This window comes from Chelonoidis abingdonii, chromosome 4, assembly GCF_003597395.2.
Source record: "Chelonoidis abingdonii isolate Lonesome George chromosome 4, CheloAbing_2.0, whole genome shotgun sequence".
NCBI lineage: Eukaryota > Metazoa > Chordata > Testudines > Testudinidae > Chelonoidis > Chelonoidis abingdonii.
This window is the reverse complement of record NC_133772.1, coordinates 123068871-123087451: the sequence shown is the minus strand read 5'-3', so window position 1 is coordinate 123087451 and position 18581 is coordinate 123068871. Positions and strand designations below refer to the sequence as shown.

Genomic DNA, 18581 nt, shown 5'->3' with positions numbered 1-18581 from the left:
CCACAGGGGCCCCCATGAGAATATAGTATTCTATGGTATTGCAACTTTTTTTTATGAAAGGGGCCCCCGAAATTGCTTTGCCCCAGGCCCCCTGAATCCTCTGGGTGGCCCTGCACAAGCATGGCAAAAGCACACAAAAACAAAATCAGCACTAGCGAGATAATGACTTGTCTACCCAAATTCATATGCTATATGTACCCACATTAATTTTGTTAATCAGAACACCCCCTCTTTTATCACGTCATAATCCTTAATTCATCCCCTTCCCCAAAGTATCCTGGTTAAAAAAAAAATGGCCTTTACAGCATGACCAGAAAATTAACAAGCATGGGCTGTGGTAGATTAAGTGGAACAGTGAATTCCTGAGTCAAGGATGCCTCACAGAGCATGTCCTACCATCCCCAACCCTTTCCCCTTCCCATCTAAAACAGGTAGCTTGAGTACCCCGCTGATCACAACCATAGTCCTATTACATGTAGAGAGAGAGGCAGCTGTTGTGGTAATTAAGCATATAAATTTATCACAATTATGAGCTCAACTGTGAGAAGTGAGTGCAAGTTTATAAACTATCACAATAAGCTATACAATGTGACAAAGTTCCTCCTCTACTTTGGTGGGTCCTGCGCTTATTGGTGGATTTGTTCACCTCAGTGATCTTCCCCTCTTGTGGAACCCCAGTCTGGTCAGCTCCTCCTGTGTTGATCAGGAATTGGGAGTTTGGGGGGAACCCAGGCCCGCCCTCTACTCCGGGTTCCAGCCCAGGGCCTTGTGGATGCAGCTGTCTATAGTGCCTCCGTAACAGCTGCATGACAGCTACAACTCCTGGGCTACTTCCCATGCCTCCTCAAACACCTTCTTTATCCTCACCACAGGACCTTCCTCTGGTGTCTGATAATACTGTCCTCCTCAATTCTCCAGCAGTACACTCTCTTACTCTCAGCTCCTTGCCTCTTGCTCCCAGCTCCTCACACACGCTCCTTTCCTCTCGGCTCCTGCCTGCTGATGAGTGAGCTCCTTTTTAAACCAGGTGCCCTGATTAGCTCCTTGATTGGCTGCAGGTGTTCTAATTAAAGTAGCTATCTCTACTGCCTTCTAGAAAGATCTTAATTGGCTCCAGGTGCCTTGATTAACCTGGAGCAACTGCCAATTGGTTACCAGAGTACTAGGGATTTGTTTAGCCTGGGGCTAACATACCTGTTTCTCAGTACTTTACTGTAGCCATCTGGCCTTGCCCCATCACAACAAATATTGATGGGAAAGGTGCAGAAGGGAGACAGACTGAATTAATCCAAACAGAAAGGCCTACTGATCTAAGTCAGGGACTTTATTAAGATTATGCTGGTATCCAAGAGAAGTGTGGGTCCAGAAATCAATGAACCAAAATCGATGTGTCGGAATTTAGTCCTATTGGACAAAATAATGAAGAGATGGGCTATTTCACCTATCATCCCTTTTGGAGTTCTTCAAAAAAATAAGATTAGGGGAGGGAATTCAGATGAACGGAAGTGAATACAATAGTTGCCGACTGCATAATTGTACATGTAACTGTAATTGCACAACTTCCTGGTTCAACTACTGGAGGAATCAACCAGGGCTGTTTTCCTCTTGACCTGTTGCTTACAAACAGGGAAGAATTGGTAGGGGAAGTAGAAGCAGCTGGCAACCTGGGCAGCAATGACCATGAGATGGTTGAGTTCAGGATCCTCACAAAAGGAAGAAAGGAGAGTAGCAAAATACAGACCTGGACTTCTGAAAAGCAGACTTTGACTCCTTTAGAGAACTGATCGGCAGGATCCCTGGGAGGCTAAGATGAGGGAGAAAGGAGTCCAGGAGACCTGGCTGTATTTTAAAGAAGCCTTATTGAGGTAGCAGAAACAAACCGTCCCGATGTGCAGAAAGAAAGCAAATAAGGCAGACGACCAGCTTGGTTTAACAGTGAAATCTTCGGTGAGCTTAAACACAAGAAGAAAGCTTACAAGAAGTGGAAACTTGGACAGATGACTAGGAAGGAATATAAAAATATTGGTCGAGCATGCAGGGGTGTAATCAGGAAGGCCAAAACACAACTGAAATTGCAGCTAGCAAGGGACATAAAGGGTCACAAGAAGGGTTTCTATAGGTATGTTAGCAACAAGAAAAAGGTCAGATAAAGTGTGGGACCCTTCATGAATGGGGGAGGCAAACTAGTGACAGATGATGTGGAAAAAGCTGAAGTACTTAATTATTTTTTTGCCTCGGTCTTCACAGACAAGGTCAGCTCCCAGACTGTTGCACTGGGCAACACAGTATGGGGAGGAGGTGAGCAGCCCTAAGTGGCGAAAGAACAGGTTAAGAACTATTTAGGGTATGTCTACACTACTTGCCGATCGACGGGTAGCGATCGATTTATCGGGGATCAATTATCACGTCTCATCTAGACACGATATATCGATCCCTGAATGTGTGCCTGTCGACTCTGGAACTCCACCAGGCTGAGTGGCAGTAGCGGAGTTGACAGGGGGAGCCGCAGCCATTGATCCCGCACCGTGAGGACGGGAGGTAAGTTGAAATAAGATACGTCGACTTCAGCTACGCTACTCCCGTAGCTGCAGTTACGTATCTTACATCGACCCCGCCCCCTAGCGTAAATCAGGCCTGAGAATAGCTGGACATGCACAAGTCCATGGGTCCAGATCCAATGCATCTGAGCGTGCTGAGGGAATTGGCTGTTGTGATTGCAGAGCCATTGGCCATTATCTTTGAAAACTCGTGGTGATCAGGGGAGGTCCTGGATGACTGGAAAAAGGCAAATATACTGCCCATCTTTAAAAAAAGGAAGAAGGAGAACCTGGGGAACTACAGACCGGTCAGCCTCCTCATCTCAGTCCCTGGAAAAAAACATGGAGTAGGTCCTCAAGGAAACCATTTTGAAGCACTTGGGGGAGAGGAAGGTGATCAGGAACAGTCAACATGGATTTACCAAGGGCAAGTCATGCCTGACCAACCTGATAGCCAGTTATCTCATCATAGAAGGTACTGTAGATATGGGGAAAGCAGTGGACGTTATATATCTTGACTTTAGCAAAGCTTTTGATACTGTCTCCCACAGTATTCTTGCCAGCAAGTTAAAAGAGTATGGATTGGATGAATGGACTATAAGGTGAATAGAAAGGTGGCTAGATTGTCAGGCTCAACGGGTAGTGATCAACAGTTTGATGTCTAGTTGGCAGCCAGAATCAAGTGGAGCACCTCGGGAGTCGGTCCTGGGGCCGGTTTTGTTCAACATCTTTATTAATAATCTGGATGAAGAGATGGATTGCACCCTCAGCAAGTTTGCAGATGACACTGCGCTGGGGGGGAGAGGTAGATATGCTGGAGGGTAGGGATAGGGTCCATAGAGACCTAGACAAATTGGAGGATTGGGCCAAAATAAATCTTATGAGGTTCTAGAAGGACAAGTGTAGAGTCCTGCACTTAGGATGGAAGAATCCCATGCACCGCTAAAGGCTAGGGACTGACTGGCTAAGAAGAAGTTCTGCAGAAAAGCGCCTGGGGATTACAGTGGATGAGAAGCTGGATATGAGTCAGCAGTGTGCCCTGGTTGCCAAGAAGGCTAACGGCATATCGGGCTGCATTAGTAGAAGCATTGCCAGTGGATCGAGGGAAGTGATTATTCACCTCTATTCGGCACTGGTGAGGCCACATCTGGAATATTGCATCCAGTTTTGAGCCCCCCACTACAGAAAGGATGTGGACAAATTTGAGAGAGTCCAGTGGAGAGCAACAAAAATGATCAGGGGGCTGGGGCACATGACTTATGAGGAGAGGCTGAGGAAACTGGGCTGAGTTAGTCTGCAGAAGAGAAGAGTGAGGGAGGATTTGATGATAGACTTCAACTACCGGAAGAGGTGGTTCCAAGGAGGATGGAGCCTGGCTGTTCTCAGTGGTGGCAGATGACAGAACAAGGAGCAATGGTCTCAAGTTGCAGTGGGGGAGGTCTAGGTTAGATATTAGGAATCACTATATCACTAGGAGGGTGGTGAAGCGCTGGAATGGGTTACCTAGGGAGGTGGTGGAATCTCCATCCTTAGAGGTTTTTAAGGCCTGGCTTGACAAAGCCCTGGCTGGGATGATTTAGTTGGTATTGGTCCTGCTTTGAGCAGGGGGTTGGATTAAATGACCTCCTGAGGTCTCTTCCAACCCTTATCTTCTATGATTCTATGAAAGGGGAAGGAGTAAGCTTTCACCATTGTGGGTGCTATCCCCACTATCTCCTGGGATCCTTGAATCCAGCATGACAGCATTGTGCTTTTGTCAGCCTGATCCTGAGAGATCCTGGCCAGACTGGGCCAGAGAGAGGGACTAGATAACAAAACCATTTCCACCAGCTTTGGCTAAATCCCTTTTTATCTCTCTCCTTTTTCTTGTGTTTAATAAGAATTTGGTTTAGCTAGTTGGGACTGTATATTTTGCAACATTGCTATAAACCTGTGATTAGAAAGGCAGTTAAAAGCAATATCCTACATTACCCCGTGCTGGAACAAATATGCCAGGTCTCCAAGTGGCTGAAAATGTTGTTTCTTCAGCAGTGTGATTGCAAGTGAGATTCTACACCAGGGACAGAAGCTGCATTTTCTATCTTTATTGTTATTTTCTCTTCTCTCTTGTGTGTGTTTGTCATGTTTTGTCTCCTATGAAAGGGGTTTGGACTTTAACAACAGCTCCAGCCCATCACAACGAAGTTCTTCTTTTCTCCAAAAGGACAATTATTACCATCTTTAATTCCATCTAAGAGACGTCAGACAAGGGTGGGATGGGTGAGGTTCCTTCCAAAGATTCTCCCCCACTAAAGGGAAAGGGAACAAGATATGTTGTTAAAAGGAAACCTTTATTTAATACTTTACATTTCAAATGCTTTAACCATTTTCCCTTCTGTTTCCATACTTTTATTAAAAGACTTGTAATGTGTTTGCCCTGGTAGTAAGCAGGCTGAGGTCTCTGTATACCAAATCCCGAACCTTGTTTAAAACTGTTTAATGGTGAGTGGGTCATGTTAACAACTTTAACTTTTTGGCCCCATATATTCCATTTAAATTAATACAAATTCTCCAGATAAATAGTATCAAGTCATACAGATTAAAATTTTCCCCTTTAACTCCACCCAGCCAATCAGAACAAATTATGAAGCGCTGTTGTATCTAATGGTACAGACCATTCTTGAAGAAGGCTGTATAAGCTATAGGCCATTTCTAGCTTTATATATTTGCTATGTTCATTGTAATGGTATAATGTATGTGTTTTGGATATACGCATTTATTTTTACCATATGAACTTCCACAGGGTAAATCTTCAATGGCTGTCATTCTCACAAAAGCATCACTTGTTTGTGATGTGTCAACAATTGTGCTAACAGTGAAGAGTGGCTGTTCGTACAGTAAATCGATGCACTACATTTCTCCAGTTTCAATCTCTGCCCAGAGTTGGCTGCATGGAGACCCAAAAGACCCATATGGTTTCAAACTCTTAAAACAGTTGCCGGTAAGAAAGCTAAGTAGTCAGTAAATCTATATCCGAAGAGAGTAATTTTCAGCCTCCGATTTTGTGCATCCACTTTTGTAGAAGACATTGATTTCACAAGAAAAAGTGGAAGCGCTTATTTGCACACAAAAGTTGAGGAAGTGAATATATAAACTAGTGTCAACATATTTTTGTAGATGATTTAGTTGTGCACAAAAATGTGTGTGCAAAATTAGAGGCCAGGGCTTGAAAGTTGGATCAAAAATTATTATATTTTGTTACAAATATGCCATCAATATTTAGTATGTTTAGGCTGAGTAAATCAAAATGTTTATAGAGTCCCAGGCCAGAAGGGACCATTGTGATCATCAAGTCTCACCTCCTGTATAACAGGCCATAGAACGCCTCCAAAATAATTACTGTTGAATTAGGGCATATCTTTTTATAAAACATCCAAATTTGATTTACAAATTGCCAGTGATGGAGGATTCACCATGACCCTTGGTAAGATGTTCCAAGGGTTAATTATTCTCACTTCCAAAACTTTTACATCTTATTTTCAGTCTGAATTTTTCTAGCTTCAATGTCGAGCCGTTGAATCATGTTATACCTTTGTCTGCTAGACTGAAGAGCCCATTTTCAAATATTTATTCACCATGTAGATACTTACAGACTGTGATCAAGTCACCCTTAACCTTCTCTCTGTTAAGCTAAATATATTGAACTCCTTGAATCTACCACTGTAAAGCATGTTTTCTAATCCCATAATCATTCTCATGGCTCTTCTCTGAACCCTCTCCTATTTATCAATGTCCCTCTTGAATTGTGGACACCAGAACTGGAGTCAGTATTTCTGCAGTGGTCACGCCAGTGCCAAATACAGAGGTAAAATAACTTCTTTACTCTTACTTGAGATTCGCATGTTTATGCATACCAGGACTGCATTAGCCTTTTTGGCTACAGCATCGCATTGGGGACACATGTTTGGCTGATTATCTGCCCTGACCCCAATATATTTTCAGAGTCAATGTGTCCTAGGATAGAGTCCCTCATCTTGTATGTCCAACATTCATTGTTCCTAGATGTATATATTCACATTTAGCCATATTAAAACTCATATTGTTTGCTTGCACTCAGTTTACCACATGATCCAAGTTGCTCTGTATCAATGAACTGTCCTCTTCATTATTTACCACTCCGCCAATCTCTATGTCATCTGAAAATTTTATCAGTGATGATTTTATGTTTTCTTCCAGATCATTGATAAATATGTTAAATAGCATAGGGCCAAGAACTGATTCCTGAGGGGCCCCACTAGACATCCATTTGATGATGGTTCCCTATTTACCGTTACATTTTGAGATCTACCAATCGGCCAATTTTTAATCCTTTTAATGTGTGCCTTGTTAATTTTGTAACAGTCTGTTCTTTTCAAACAAAGAATCACATGGTATCATCTCAAATGTTTTGCATAAATATAAGCATATTTCTGCACAATTACCTTTATCAATCAAACTTGTAATCTCATTTTTCTAAAAAGATATCAAATTAGTTTGAAAAGATCTGGTTTCCATAAACTCATGTTGATTCACATTAATTATATTACCCACCTTTAATTCTTTATCAGTGAAATCCTGTATCAGTCACTCCATTATCTTGCCTGGGACCGATGTCAGACCGGCAGGCTTACAATTATCCAGGTCATCCCAGTTTACCCTTTTTAAATATTTGGCATAATGTTAGCTCTCTTCTGCCAATTCCCCAGTGTTCCAAAACTTATTGAAAATCAACATTTACAGTCCGGGAAGTTAGCCTGCCAGGTCTTCTAAAACTCTTCAGTGCAAGTTATCTGCTGATTTTAAAATATCTAACTCTAATAGCTGCTGTCTAACATCTTCCTGATGCTAGTGGAATGGAAATAATGTCATTGTTGTTATCATGATCATTATATGATATGACAACATCATCTGGTTTTCCCCAAATACTCAACAGAAATATATATTGAATACTTCTGCCTTTTGTGCATTATTATTAATAATTGTATAATTTCCATCAAGTAATGGACTAATACCATTGTTAGGTTTCTTTTTGTTCTTAAGAAAAAGTTTTTTTAATTAAAAAAAACTTATTTTATTATTGTCTAACTCTGCTGGCCATAAATTTGTCCTTGTGTCCCTTGGCTTCTCTTATCAGTTTTCTACAATTCTTAGATTCTGATTTACATTTATTACTATTGACTTCTTTTTTCTTCCATTTGTTATATATCAGTTAGGAGGAAGAATTTAATCAGAAAATACAATGATAATTGGGAATTGTCTAAGATATAATTATTCATAAACAATTCCCAATTATCATTGTTTTTTCTGATTAAATTCTTCCTTCCAGATGATTTGGTTCATAATTATTTTCAGCTTTGTGAAACCGCCCCTTTTTAAGCACCAAGTATTACTGAACTGGGCTTTTTTTCTGTTGCATATTACAAATATGATCAAGTTATGATCACTTGTACCAAAGTGTCCATTAATTTTTAGTTCTGTAATCAATCCCTGTTTATCTGTCAAGATGAGGGCTAATATAGAATTCCCCCATGTTGGATGCAATACTGTTTGAGTTAAGCAATTGTCATCTACAATATTTAGAAATTCCAAGGATGTTTTAGTACTGGCAGCATGAGACCTCCAGAATGTCACTCAGATTGAAGTTCCCCATGATCTCACAGCTTTTTTCCTGACACTTTGTAGATAGGCATTACAGGAGTAGGTCATCCTGTTCTCTACTGTGATTTGGTGGTCTGAAGCAGACACCAATTAGTATCCTATCTTGTGCATTATCATCTGTTAGGACATTGATCTCTAAGCATTCAAGAGCATTTTTTTCAAAGTTGTCAGTGACTTAGAAACAGCTAATGCCATTTTTGACATACAGAACCACTCCCCTCCCCTTTTGCCCACTCAATGTTTTCTAAATAGGTTATAATCATTGCTTTTAACATTCTAATCATAAAAATCCTCTCACAACATGTTAATTCATGATTTCAAGGCTACTACTGTCCTCCAGAATATTTTGTTTTTTCTCTCAAGATTCCTAAACTCCACAGATACAGAAGCTCTGAAATGGGATTGGAAGCAGGAAGCAGGGCAAGACAGAAAACCAAGTTACTGAGTTATGATATTATTAACTTGACTATTGAATACCTCATGCTTAACATTGGTTTATTTTATACACATCGCCAATTCATATGACTGAATGGTTCATTTTCTAACATGGCTTTTTAATCATGTGAAATGTTCTAGATCAGACTTAATATTGGACAACTCTGTAATATCTTAATTGTATTTAAGATACAAAATATACAAAACTTTGCACATTGTTAGACCCATATTTCAAACATAGATGCCTAAATAAGACAACCAAATCCCTTACTAGGATCACCATATAGACATGTCAAACGTGTATGCTTACTTGTCAATTTGAACATTCAAATATAGGATCTGAATGTTCCATTTAGATGCCCATGTTTGAAAATTGAGGCCATTTGGTTTATAATTCATTTTATTAAACATTATAATACATATATTTTAAAGAGATAGATACTTTTCCATTTGGGACAATGCTGGACATAGAATGTGATAAAAAATAAATGAACAGGTCAGTTTTGTGTCCTCTGTCATATTAATACCATATACATTTCTCCTGCCAGTTATTCTGACATTAAGAAATTCTTGTATCATCCTTTTGACTACATCTGAATGTGTATTTATTCCATATCCATCTCTCTTCTGTTGTATTATATACAGGTAAACTACAGGCCTCCGTCTAAACTGGGAATAGCTGTTCCACTCACTGATAACTTTTATAATGCTGACCCCAGCAAACCTAGAATGAGAGATTATTTTGCTGGATCAAAAGTAAGTCTTCTCTAATCATTTCACTGCTGCTGAATGTTCTGGGATCATGGGTGCTTTCTCAGGCTGTAAGCTAGCTAAGTTGAGGAGGTAAACACGCCACTAACAGCCCAGCCAGCAAGTGGCTGAAAACAATGGCTAAAACGACATGGAAAACCAACTCTCAGTTCTCAGCAAGTCCCTCGATCCCCACTCCGGAGGCAGTGAGGCATTCAAATGACAAGAGGCTGCAAAGAATCTCAGATACCAGGTCACCAAAGGGAAATCAGACAACTCTCTCAGTATGCACTTATAACTGCAGAAGACTGACAAGGGAGGAATCAATAAACCATCTCATGGAGGAAAAGGCAAAAACAGCCTGCGATGTGCTGGGTGGGTTTGTGAAACACAATGAAAGAAGGAGATGGAGTTCAGCTGGAGGGATGGAAGCACGGTCATTCTAGGAAAAGGAAAAGGCACAAGGACAGCTGGAGGAGTCAGATTCATCATAAACAAGGAATGGTCTTCAAAAATTGTCTCATGCCATTTGAAGTCATCGCATATGGGGGTGCTTGACCTCCGACTGAACTGAAATAGTACCCTCAAAATCATCCAGATCTATGCCCCCACAAGTGCATGCAAAGATGATGATGTGGAAGGATTCTATCAGGAACTGGAGGAAACCCTCATTCAGAGTTCCACATATACGATTGTGATGGGAGATTTTAACGCCAAGGTTGGAAGAGGGAGAGAAGGTGAAAAGTTCATAGGAAGGTGCAGTATCAGAGAACGAAATGTGCAAGAATGACTAGCTATATTGACAGAGATGAGGAGAAAGTTTATTGGTAACACCTGGTTCCGAAGGGAGGCCAACAGAAGATGGACCTGGATCGCACCAAACGTGAAGACAAAAAATGAAATTGAATAGTTTCTGATCGATAGATAACGTATTGTGCAGGATAGTTCAGTAGTGCCATCATTCAATATTGGTAGCGATCATCGCCTACTGAGAGCCAGATTCGTGTTCACTGTGAAGGAGGAGAAAAAGGCGCTGTGTATGGCGAACAGAAGGCACCAACCCGTAGCTTTTGACGAGGCAATCATGAAGGAAAACATTTCTAGGGAAGGTTGGAGCCTCTTGAACGACTGCGATGATGATTATGAGAACTTCACTAAGAAACTGAAGAGACTCAGCTGAACGTGAAAGACCAAGAAGAGCTAGCAGAAGAATCTCGGCGAATACAAAGACTTTATTGGAGAAGAGGAGGAAAACGAAAAGAAATGGTAGCAACAGGCTCAATTACTCCCTTCTCTGCAAGCTCATACAAATTAAGTTGAAGGAAGACTTCGAGAAATTTCAAACCGAAAAGCCCCTAAAGGCTGCTGAAGATCGTAAAAGTCTCAAAAAATGCAAACAGGAATTGGCATTGTACAGGTCATCATTATCAGCTTTGAAAAACAGGGATGGAGAATCAGTAACTGATCAAACAGAGATGGAGGCAATCTGCAGGGATATCTATACCCAGGTGTTTGCATCTCGTATAGACATCCCAATGCCATCACTTCAGGAAACCAAAGAACACATACTTCGGGTTCTCATTAGTGAAGTCTGTCACGCAGTCCATCAAATGACAGAGGGGAAGGCTCCAGGTAAGGAGGGTCTGACAGCAGAAGTGCTTAAGGTGGGAGGTCAGGAACTTTGAAAAGCTCTCGCACAAAGGTTCAGCTGCTACCTGGAAATCCAGATGATACTGTCCAGTTGGAAAGAGTCCAATACCATCTTGCTACATAAGAAAGGCAATCGCCCAGTCTGCCTGCTTTCACATATCTATAAATTGTTCACTAAAATAATAAATCCACTGTCGCGAAACCTGGATGAACAGCAACCTAGAGAGCAGGCCGGCTTTCGAAGGAATTATAGCATGATAGACCACCTCTTCACTCTAAAACAACTACTAGAGCGTTGAAGGGAATATAATAAGCTCCCTTTGTGCATTGACTTCATGGACTACGAGAAGGCATTTGACAGCATAGAGACTAACACTGTCCTTGAAGCTCTTTCAGAACAAGGCATCAGTGCGAAATATATCATATTACTAAAGGAAGCAAACTGTGGCTGCAGCACGGACATATCGCTGTTTAATACTCCCCTCCAAATCCCCATCGAGAAAGGTGTGAAGCAAAAAGATACAGTTTCACCAAAATTATTCACAGCCTGTCTTGAATCGTTTTTTCGATGAGCAGACTTGAAAGGTGGGATTAATATCAATGGAGAGCGGCTAAACCATCTCAAGTTCACAGATGATGTAATGCTGATAGTTAAAAATACAGCCCAGCTTGAGAGAATGCTTAAACAACTGAACACGAAAAGTAGTCAAGTTGGATTAAAAATGAATCAGTAGAAAATGAAATACATGAGATCAGATGTTCTGCCAAAAATCCAAATAACTCTCGGAGGAGAACAGATCCAAGAGGTTGATAAATACGTTTATCTGGGCCAGGAAGTCAACATGCAACACGATCAGAAAGGTTAACCGTCACGCAGAAAAAAAGCTGGATGGTACGCATTCAATGACATCAAGGACATCCCCCAAGGAAAGATCAGGAAAACACCTCACGTGAATCTTTTCAACTCAACCATGCTTCCAGCAATGTTATATGGCAGCAAAACATGGTCGAGGACAAAGATTGAAGAACATCAACTATCTTTCACATAGAGGGCGATGGAACAAACATTTCTGGTCATTTCTCTCCGTGATCACATCCCCAGTGAAATAATTAGGCAGCAGTCTGGAGTGCGAGACATTGTTGTTGAAAGCAGGCTCAGCAAAATGCGGTGGGTGGGACATGTGGCCCAATTCAGCAACAACAGATGTATATCCGTGTGGTATCCATGAGAACAGAAATGGCCATGCGGTCGGCCTCCGAAGAGGTGGGATGATTTCCTAGCAAGCATGGCGAAGGATTGCCAGAGTGAGAGAAGATTAGAAGACGTGTTGTGATTGGCTCAGTTTCAACTGAAGAAGGACTGACAGTCTACGCAGTCTACGCTGCATACTTTGATGGAAACTGCAGTGTACAATTGTGGATCCTGCAACGATAGAGAGGAAGGACAATGGAAACTGACTGGCACTAGAGCTGCTGGAAACTTTTTCAATGGAAAATGCCAGTTCCTCAGAAACATATCCCTTTTGATTAAACTTTTATTGGGAAGGTTTTTCAGATCCAGGATGGAAGTTCTGGTGAAAAATGAGGTGAGAGTGAATGAAGGAAGAGACCCATCCCCGAGTAGCCAGGTGGTTGAGGCACTCACATCGGATGTGGTTCAAGTCCCTGCTCTGCCTGCTTTGGAACACGGACTTGAACATGTGATTCCCACATCTCATGTGAGTGCCCAGCTACTGGTCTATTGGATATTGTAGGGTAGAAGTGGGGGGGGAGGGGCCCTCTCTCTCTCTCATTAACTTGATGACAAGGCTGGTCAATTTCACAGCTTCTATTCAATGGTGAGCTGAAGTGAAACTGACAAAGATCATGTCTATTTCAATAGCCGCTACCAGACCTTTCAGCATTCCCAGCTTCACTGCAGTGGGAGATTCTAGGGAATATATTTTGTTTTGGAAACACCATGCTCTTTTTCAAGTGGTTGCAGAGATGTATTCCACTCAGGTGTGCATGTGCCCAGCACGCTAAAAAGGGAGAACTTGGCTTAGCAGTACCTGTCAGGTGGCACATGCACCCTCACACCTCCTTTAGGTCCTTCTCAAGGCTATATAAGGGTGACACTGCCCCAGCTCTCCTCAGGTCCTTCTCACTCCCACAGCTTGGTGTCACAGTGGCTTTCTCTGTGAATGCCTGTAAATAATTCTAGATAGTGGTAGTAGTAGTCCTCTTACTATTTAGTTAATTAGTATGATGCTGGTAGCACTGATGCCAGCTCTTGCCAAGGCTGTAGGTGTCAGCTGAGCACTGACAAATTTATAGCTGGAATCCAGACCAACTTGCATGTATGTTAGTATTATTCAAGGCCAGGGTTAAACTTGTACTGACGTGTTTAGACTCTAAAGTGCTTGTTAACTGCTGCATGCATTAATCTTGTAATGTCTGGATCCCATGCTATTAAGTAGGGCTGTCTATTAATCACAGTTAACTCACACGATTAACTCCAAAAAATTAATTTTTTTGAGTTAAATCACACTGTTAAAGAATAAAATACCAATTGAAATGTAATTTAATATTTTTGGATGTTTTTCCATATTTTCAGATATATTGATTTCAAGTACAACACAATATACAAAGTTGACAGTGCTCACTTTATATTATGTAAAAGCAGCATAGAATCCTGTGGCACCTTATAGACTAACAGACGTTTTGGAGCATGAGCTTTCGTGGGTTCCACTACATGCATCTGACGAAGTGGGTATTCACCCACGAAAGCTCATGCTCCAAAACGTCTGTTAGTCTATAAGGTGCCACAGGATTCTTTGCTGCTTTTACAGATCCAGACTAACATGGCTACCCCTCTGATACTTTATATTATTTTTATTACAAATATTTGCACTGTAAAAATGATAAACAAAAGAAATAGTATTATTCAGTTCACCTCATACAAGTACCATAGTGCAATCTCTTTATTGTGTAAGTGCAACTTACACATATTGATTTCTTTTTGTTACATAACTACACTCAAAAACAAAACAATGCAACACTTCAGAGCCTACAAGTCCACTCAGTCCTACTTCTGGTTCAGCCAATTACTCACATAAACAAGTTTGTTTACATTTATGAGCAACAATGCTGCAACACTCTGATGCGGAAACTACAGAACCCGAACCACCAAAAAAGAAAATCAACCTTCTGCTGGTGGCATCTGACTCAAGATGATGAAAATGAATTTGCTTTTGGTCTGCACTGCTTTGGGTGCTTATTTCTTTTAGGGCTAACCCAAGTTGTTCCTAGGATGTCTCTGCTTTGTTTCCTAGTTCCAATCATGGGAGAGTTCAAACAGGAAAGTAAAGAAAAATTTCCTGTTGGCTATCTTTCCCTCTTCCATGGACTTATCGGACAGCTTCAGATTTGCTCTGCCTCTCTGTCTCTATCTCTCCTTTAATACAAGCATTCAGCTGTGGTGGTTTCTTCTGCAGTCTCAGGATTGCCTGAACTGATTTCAGATTGTGTGCTGTTTCCCGGTGCTGCCTTCAGCACTGCTTAAAAATCAGTGTGCAGAGGCAAAATCAGTTCCTTTTACTGGTACAAAGAGATCCCTTTGGCACTGATGTCAATGTTGGCTTGTGCAGTTTCAGTGCAGACCAGATCTACAGGTTCAATACTAACATTTGTTCCAGTGCCAACTGTCTGTGCAGCCTCAGTATCCCTACTGGTACACAAGGCACTGGTTACCATACCATCTTTAATACCAATGTGGTCCACATTTTGATCCTCAGTCAAGTATGGGCTCTTGCTGACTCCACCAGGGCTGGCTCCTCTGCTGTCATCGGACTATTTGGAAGATTCCTTGCATTCGAGCCCAACGTTATCTACTGCCTCTCTCTGTCCTTCCAAGTACTAATCTTGAAAGTCTTTGAGGCCTCCAGGGAATCACTATTGTTACCAGAACTAGCACCATTCCCACAGCAGGGGTAGTGGCTCCCCTGAGTTCCCACCAGACTCCACTTCAAGTTGTTTATAATGTCTTTCTCTTGTTTTCCCTTTTTAAGCTCCTCCTCTCCAGGCACAGCAAGCCTTACAGGTGTGCCTAGTTAGTGCTGAACAAGGTCAGAAGAGCTCATTAGTCTCCTCTCTATTACAGTGAGGGTGAACTTTGGGATGCTTCCCAATCTTCAAAGACCCAGTCCTCTGCTCATTGCAGAGCAAGATCACTGAACCCTCCTATTGTCTCACTTTCCAACTCAGCTAGACTGGAGTCTCATACTCATTGCTCCCTCTGAGCTATTACAGTCTGAAACAGTATTGCAGGAGCAAGCTTTGCTACAGGAGATTCCACTGGCTCCTCTTCCTTCCTCATCTTCCTCACTGGATAATTCAACAATGTTGGATTTGTCTTCTTCTGTTACTCAAGACCCCAAGTCTTATCAAGATCTGTTGAGGCGAATGACTACAGCCTTGGGCATTTAGACAGCGTTTGCTCAGGAGAATACCCATAAGTTGGTGGACATTTTCCAACCATTAGCTGCAGGAGCTCTCCCTGTAAATGAAGCTCTTTTGAAACACACAAAGCGTATGGCTAAGCAATATTATGTCCCTATGCAAGGCTTTGAGAGTTTCTACTCCCATTCCATCCCAAACTCTCTCCTCACAATGGCTGCAAATGGGAGGTTGAGACAAGAGAGATTCAAGCTGACACTTGAAGATACGGCGACTAAGGGGTTAGATTTAATGGGAAGGAATATTTATTCTACCTTGTTATTACAGATGCACATTGGTAATCAGCAGGCACTGTTATTGAAATACGACTTCCTAAACTGAAACACCATGTCTAAATTTATAGATAAATTGCCAGAAAACTCCAGAGTTCAAAACTGATTGGCTTTACAAGAACCAGGATCCAGTCTTTCATGAAAACACCCCAGCTCCACAAGATGTTTCCTCAATGAATGAATCCAGAGTTCCTCTTCTTAATCTGTGTTATACTGAAACAGTCTTTCGTCTCTACTCATAGGCAATGTGATCTCGTCTGTTGTAATGTTCCTTTTTTACATCTAGCTGGTTTCAGTTGTTTACAATTGTCTCTGATAGTTTTCCATTGATAGCTTTGCTCCGTCCCAAAATTAGATAGTTGCCTTGCTTCCCGCCTGCTCGAATGTGCCATCACCAAGACATATTTTTATCCCTTGGTAATGAACTTCACTCCAAGATCATACTTTCCATATAGTTACATTTTTTATTAAATATTATCCATACATAATTATTATAGGCCTTGTTACAAGCTATCTGTTGATGCCTTGCGGGTTACCCCTATGGATAAAAACTCTTCAAGACATGTGTTTGGAGTAGTGAGTTTGTCAGGCCTGAGACGAGAGTTGTTTTCAAAGAAGAGAGGATCCTTTGCCAAGGGGCCTCTGTGTCTCAATGAGCCACATCTACACAGGAAACCAAGCAGCTTCGGTCACGTTTGTCAGTGGACATTTGCTGGGTCACTACCTGGTCTTCTGTGCATACCTTTACCAAACACTATATTACACTATTATGACTGCATCTAGGCTAGATACAAATTTTGGAAAGTCAGTTCTACAGTTGCTGTTTAAATAGCCTCTGAGTCCCACCCCCTTCTATTACTGCTTGTGAGTCAGCTGAGCAGAATACATGTCTGCAACCACTTGAAGAAGAAAAAACAGTTAATTACTGGACTGTAACTGTTGTTCTTTGAGATACAGATGCAGATGGTATTCCATGGCATATTCACTGTACCTTCCAGTGTGAAGGAACTGAGGAGGATCAGGGCAGTTCCACCCTTAAATAGCCTTGGGAGGGACCAGAAAAAAAGGCATGAGGGCACGTGCACAAAGTTCTCTGTCTTCAGCACGCTGGGCATGTGCACATCTGAGTGACATATACATCTGCCCCCGCATCAAGAAAAACAACAGTTATGGCACAAGTAAGTAACTCATTTTTTCAATATTTCTGAAATAAAATACCATGGGATTTCAGTTTTGGGAAAATTTTTGAAATTTTAGCTTTTGTTTTAGTATAGAAATTTTTTTTCCCTCAAACTCAAAAACATTCACAAAATTAAAATTCAGCTTCCTGAACAGCTCTAGTTAATATAATATAACATAAAAGTCAAAATGATATGGTCAAGATTAAACTAAACGTTAATTAAATATTTTGGGAATATTACATTTCAGGGAAAATTCTGAGATTTTGGTTTTTTTCAAAACCACATGAAATGAAACCATGTTTTGCAACCTCTTAATTTCCCACAGAATGGAAAATCTGAATTTTGACCTTCTCTAATACCCAGATTAGTCTTTAGCAAATCACACATTTACATTTTAAATCTCTCTAATAAATGCAGATAAATAATTGCATTTGTTTACTCATGTTCTTTCTTTTTAAAAAAAAATTAATCTTGTTTTTAGAATTTAGGTAGGAAAGTGAGGTAAACTGTTTTTATGTCTTTTCTACAGAATTCTGGAGCCTACAAGCAGTGTGCTAACAAGTCAACTCGAGCAGAATGTAACTGCAATGATAACGAGAAACTTTCCTTTTTTGTTGCTTTCTCAGATTGCAAGGAGAAGGTGAGAACTGTAACAAGACAAGCTTGAAAATAATTTTTATTAAGACTGAATCCTGCCCTTAGCTATGTCTAGGCAACTCTCCTTACTTGAGTAAGAATTGTATGGATGAAATGGGGGCAAAAAATCTGACTCTGAAGGAGACATCCCAGCTCATTATTCTAGATATGTGAATGTGGAACAGTTGACTCACTGTTAACACTCCCTCTCCTAGCTGGGCATGATGTAGCAGCTCTTTCTGCCGTAGTACTCCTCTGCCAACAGTCATTCTGGTCCTGTGGTGGTCTCATCTCGCAATTCATCCTCTGGTTAAGTCACATTTTAATTGCACCCCTTCTAGTGTAACAAAAGTACAACTGAAAGTCCAAAACTGTTGTAATACAAATTATCCTTTTGCCCCCTCTTGGGCTACTACTTAGCTATTTCTTGACGCTCCATCTTCAGCCACACTCTAGGCTAAGCAGTTTTTGTATCAGGCTTATACATGCCTTTCTCAGGGCTGGTTGGAGAACTCAAGCCCACCTTCAAATCTATGTTCTGGCCTAGAGGACCCTGTCTAAAGTAGCTAGGTCTTCTTCAGACATGCTACTATTTCTCTGGGCCCATCCTCTTGTGCTACTTCCCAGCACCCTGTGCTTAACACAGGGTACGTCTACACTACGGAATTATTCCGATTTTACGTAAACCGGTTTTATAAAACAGATTCTATAAAGTCGAGTGCACGCGGCCACACTAAGCACATTAATTCGGCGGTGTGCGTCCATGGTCCGAGGCTAGCATCGATTTCAGGAGCGTTGCACTGTGGGTAGCTATTCCATAGCTATCCCATAGTTCCCGCAGTCTCCGTTGCCCCTTAGAATTCTGGGTTGAGAGCCCAGTGGCTGATGGGGCAAAAATCATTGTCGCGGGTGGTTCTGGGTAAATGTTGTCAGTCATTCCTTCCTCC

General features: G+C 41.3%; 1 protein-coding gene across 1 annotated transcript in view; it reads left to right on the top strand.

Annotated features, from left to right (window-relative positions):
- The window catches only part of CATSPERB (catsper channel auxiliary subunit beta), an 86936-nt gene that overhangs the window by 47833 nt on the left and 20522 nt on the right, over positions 1–18581 (top strand). Inside the window, exons 18-20 of the mRNA XM_075065861.1 lie at positions 5320–5517; positions 9294–9404; positions 17528–17638. Of these exons, the coding sequence (XP_074921962.1) occupies positions 5320–5517; positions 9294–9404; positions 17528–17638 (420 nt within the window). The remainder of the gene's footprint in view (positions 1–5319; positions 5518–9293; positions 9405–17527; positions 17639–18581) is intronic.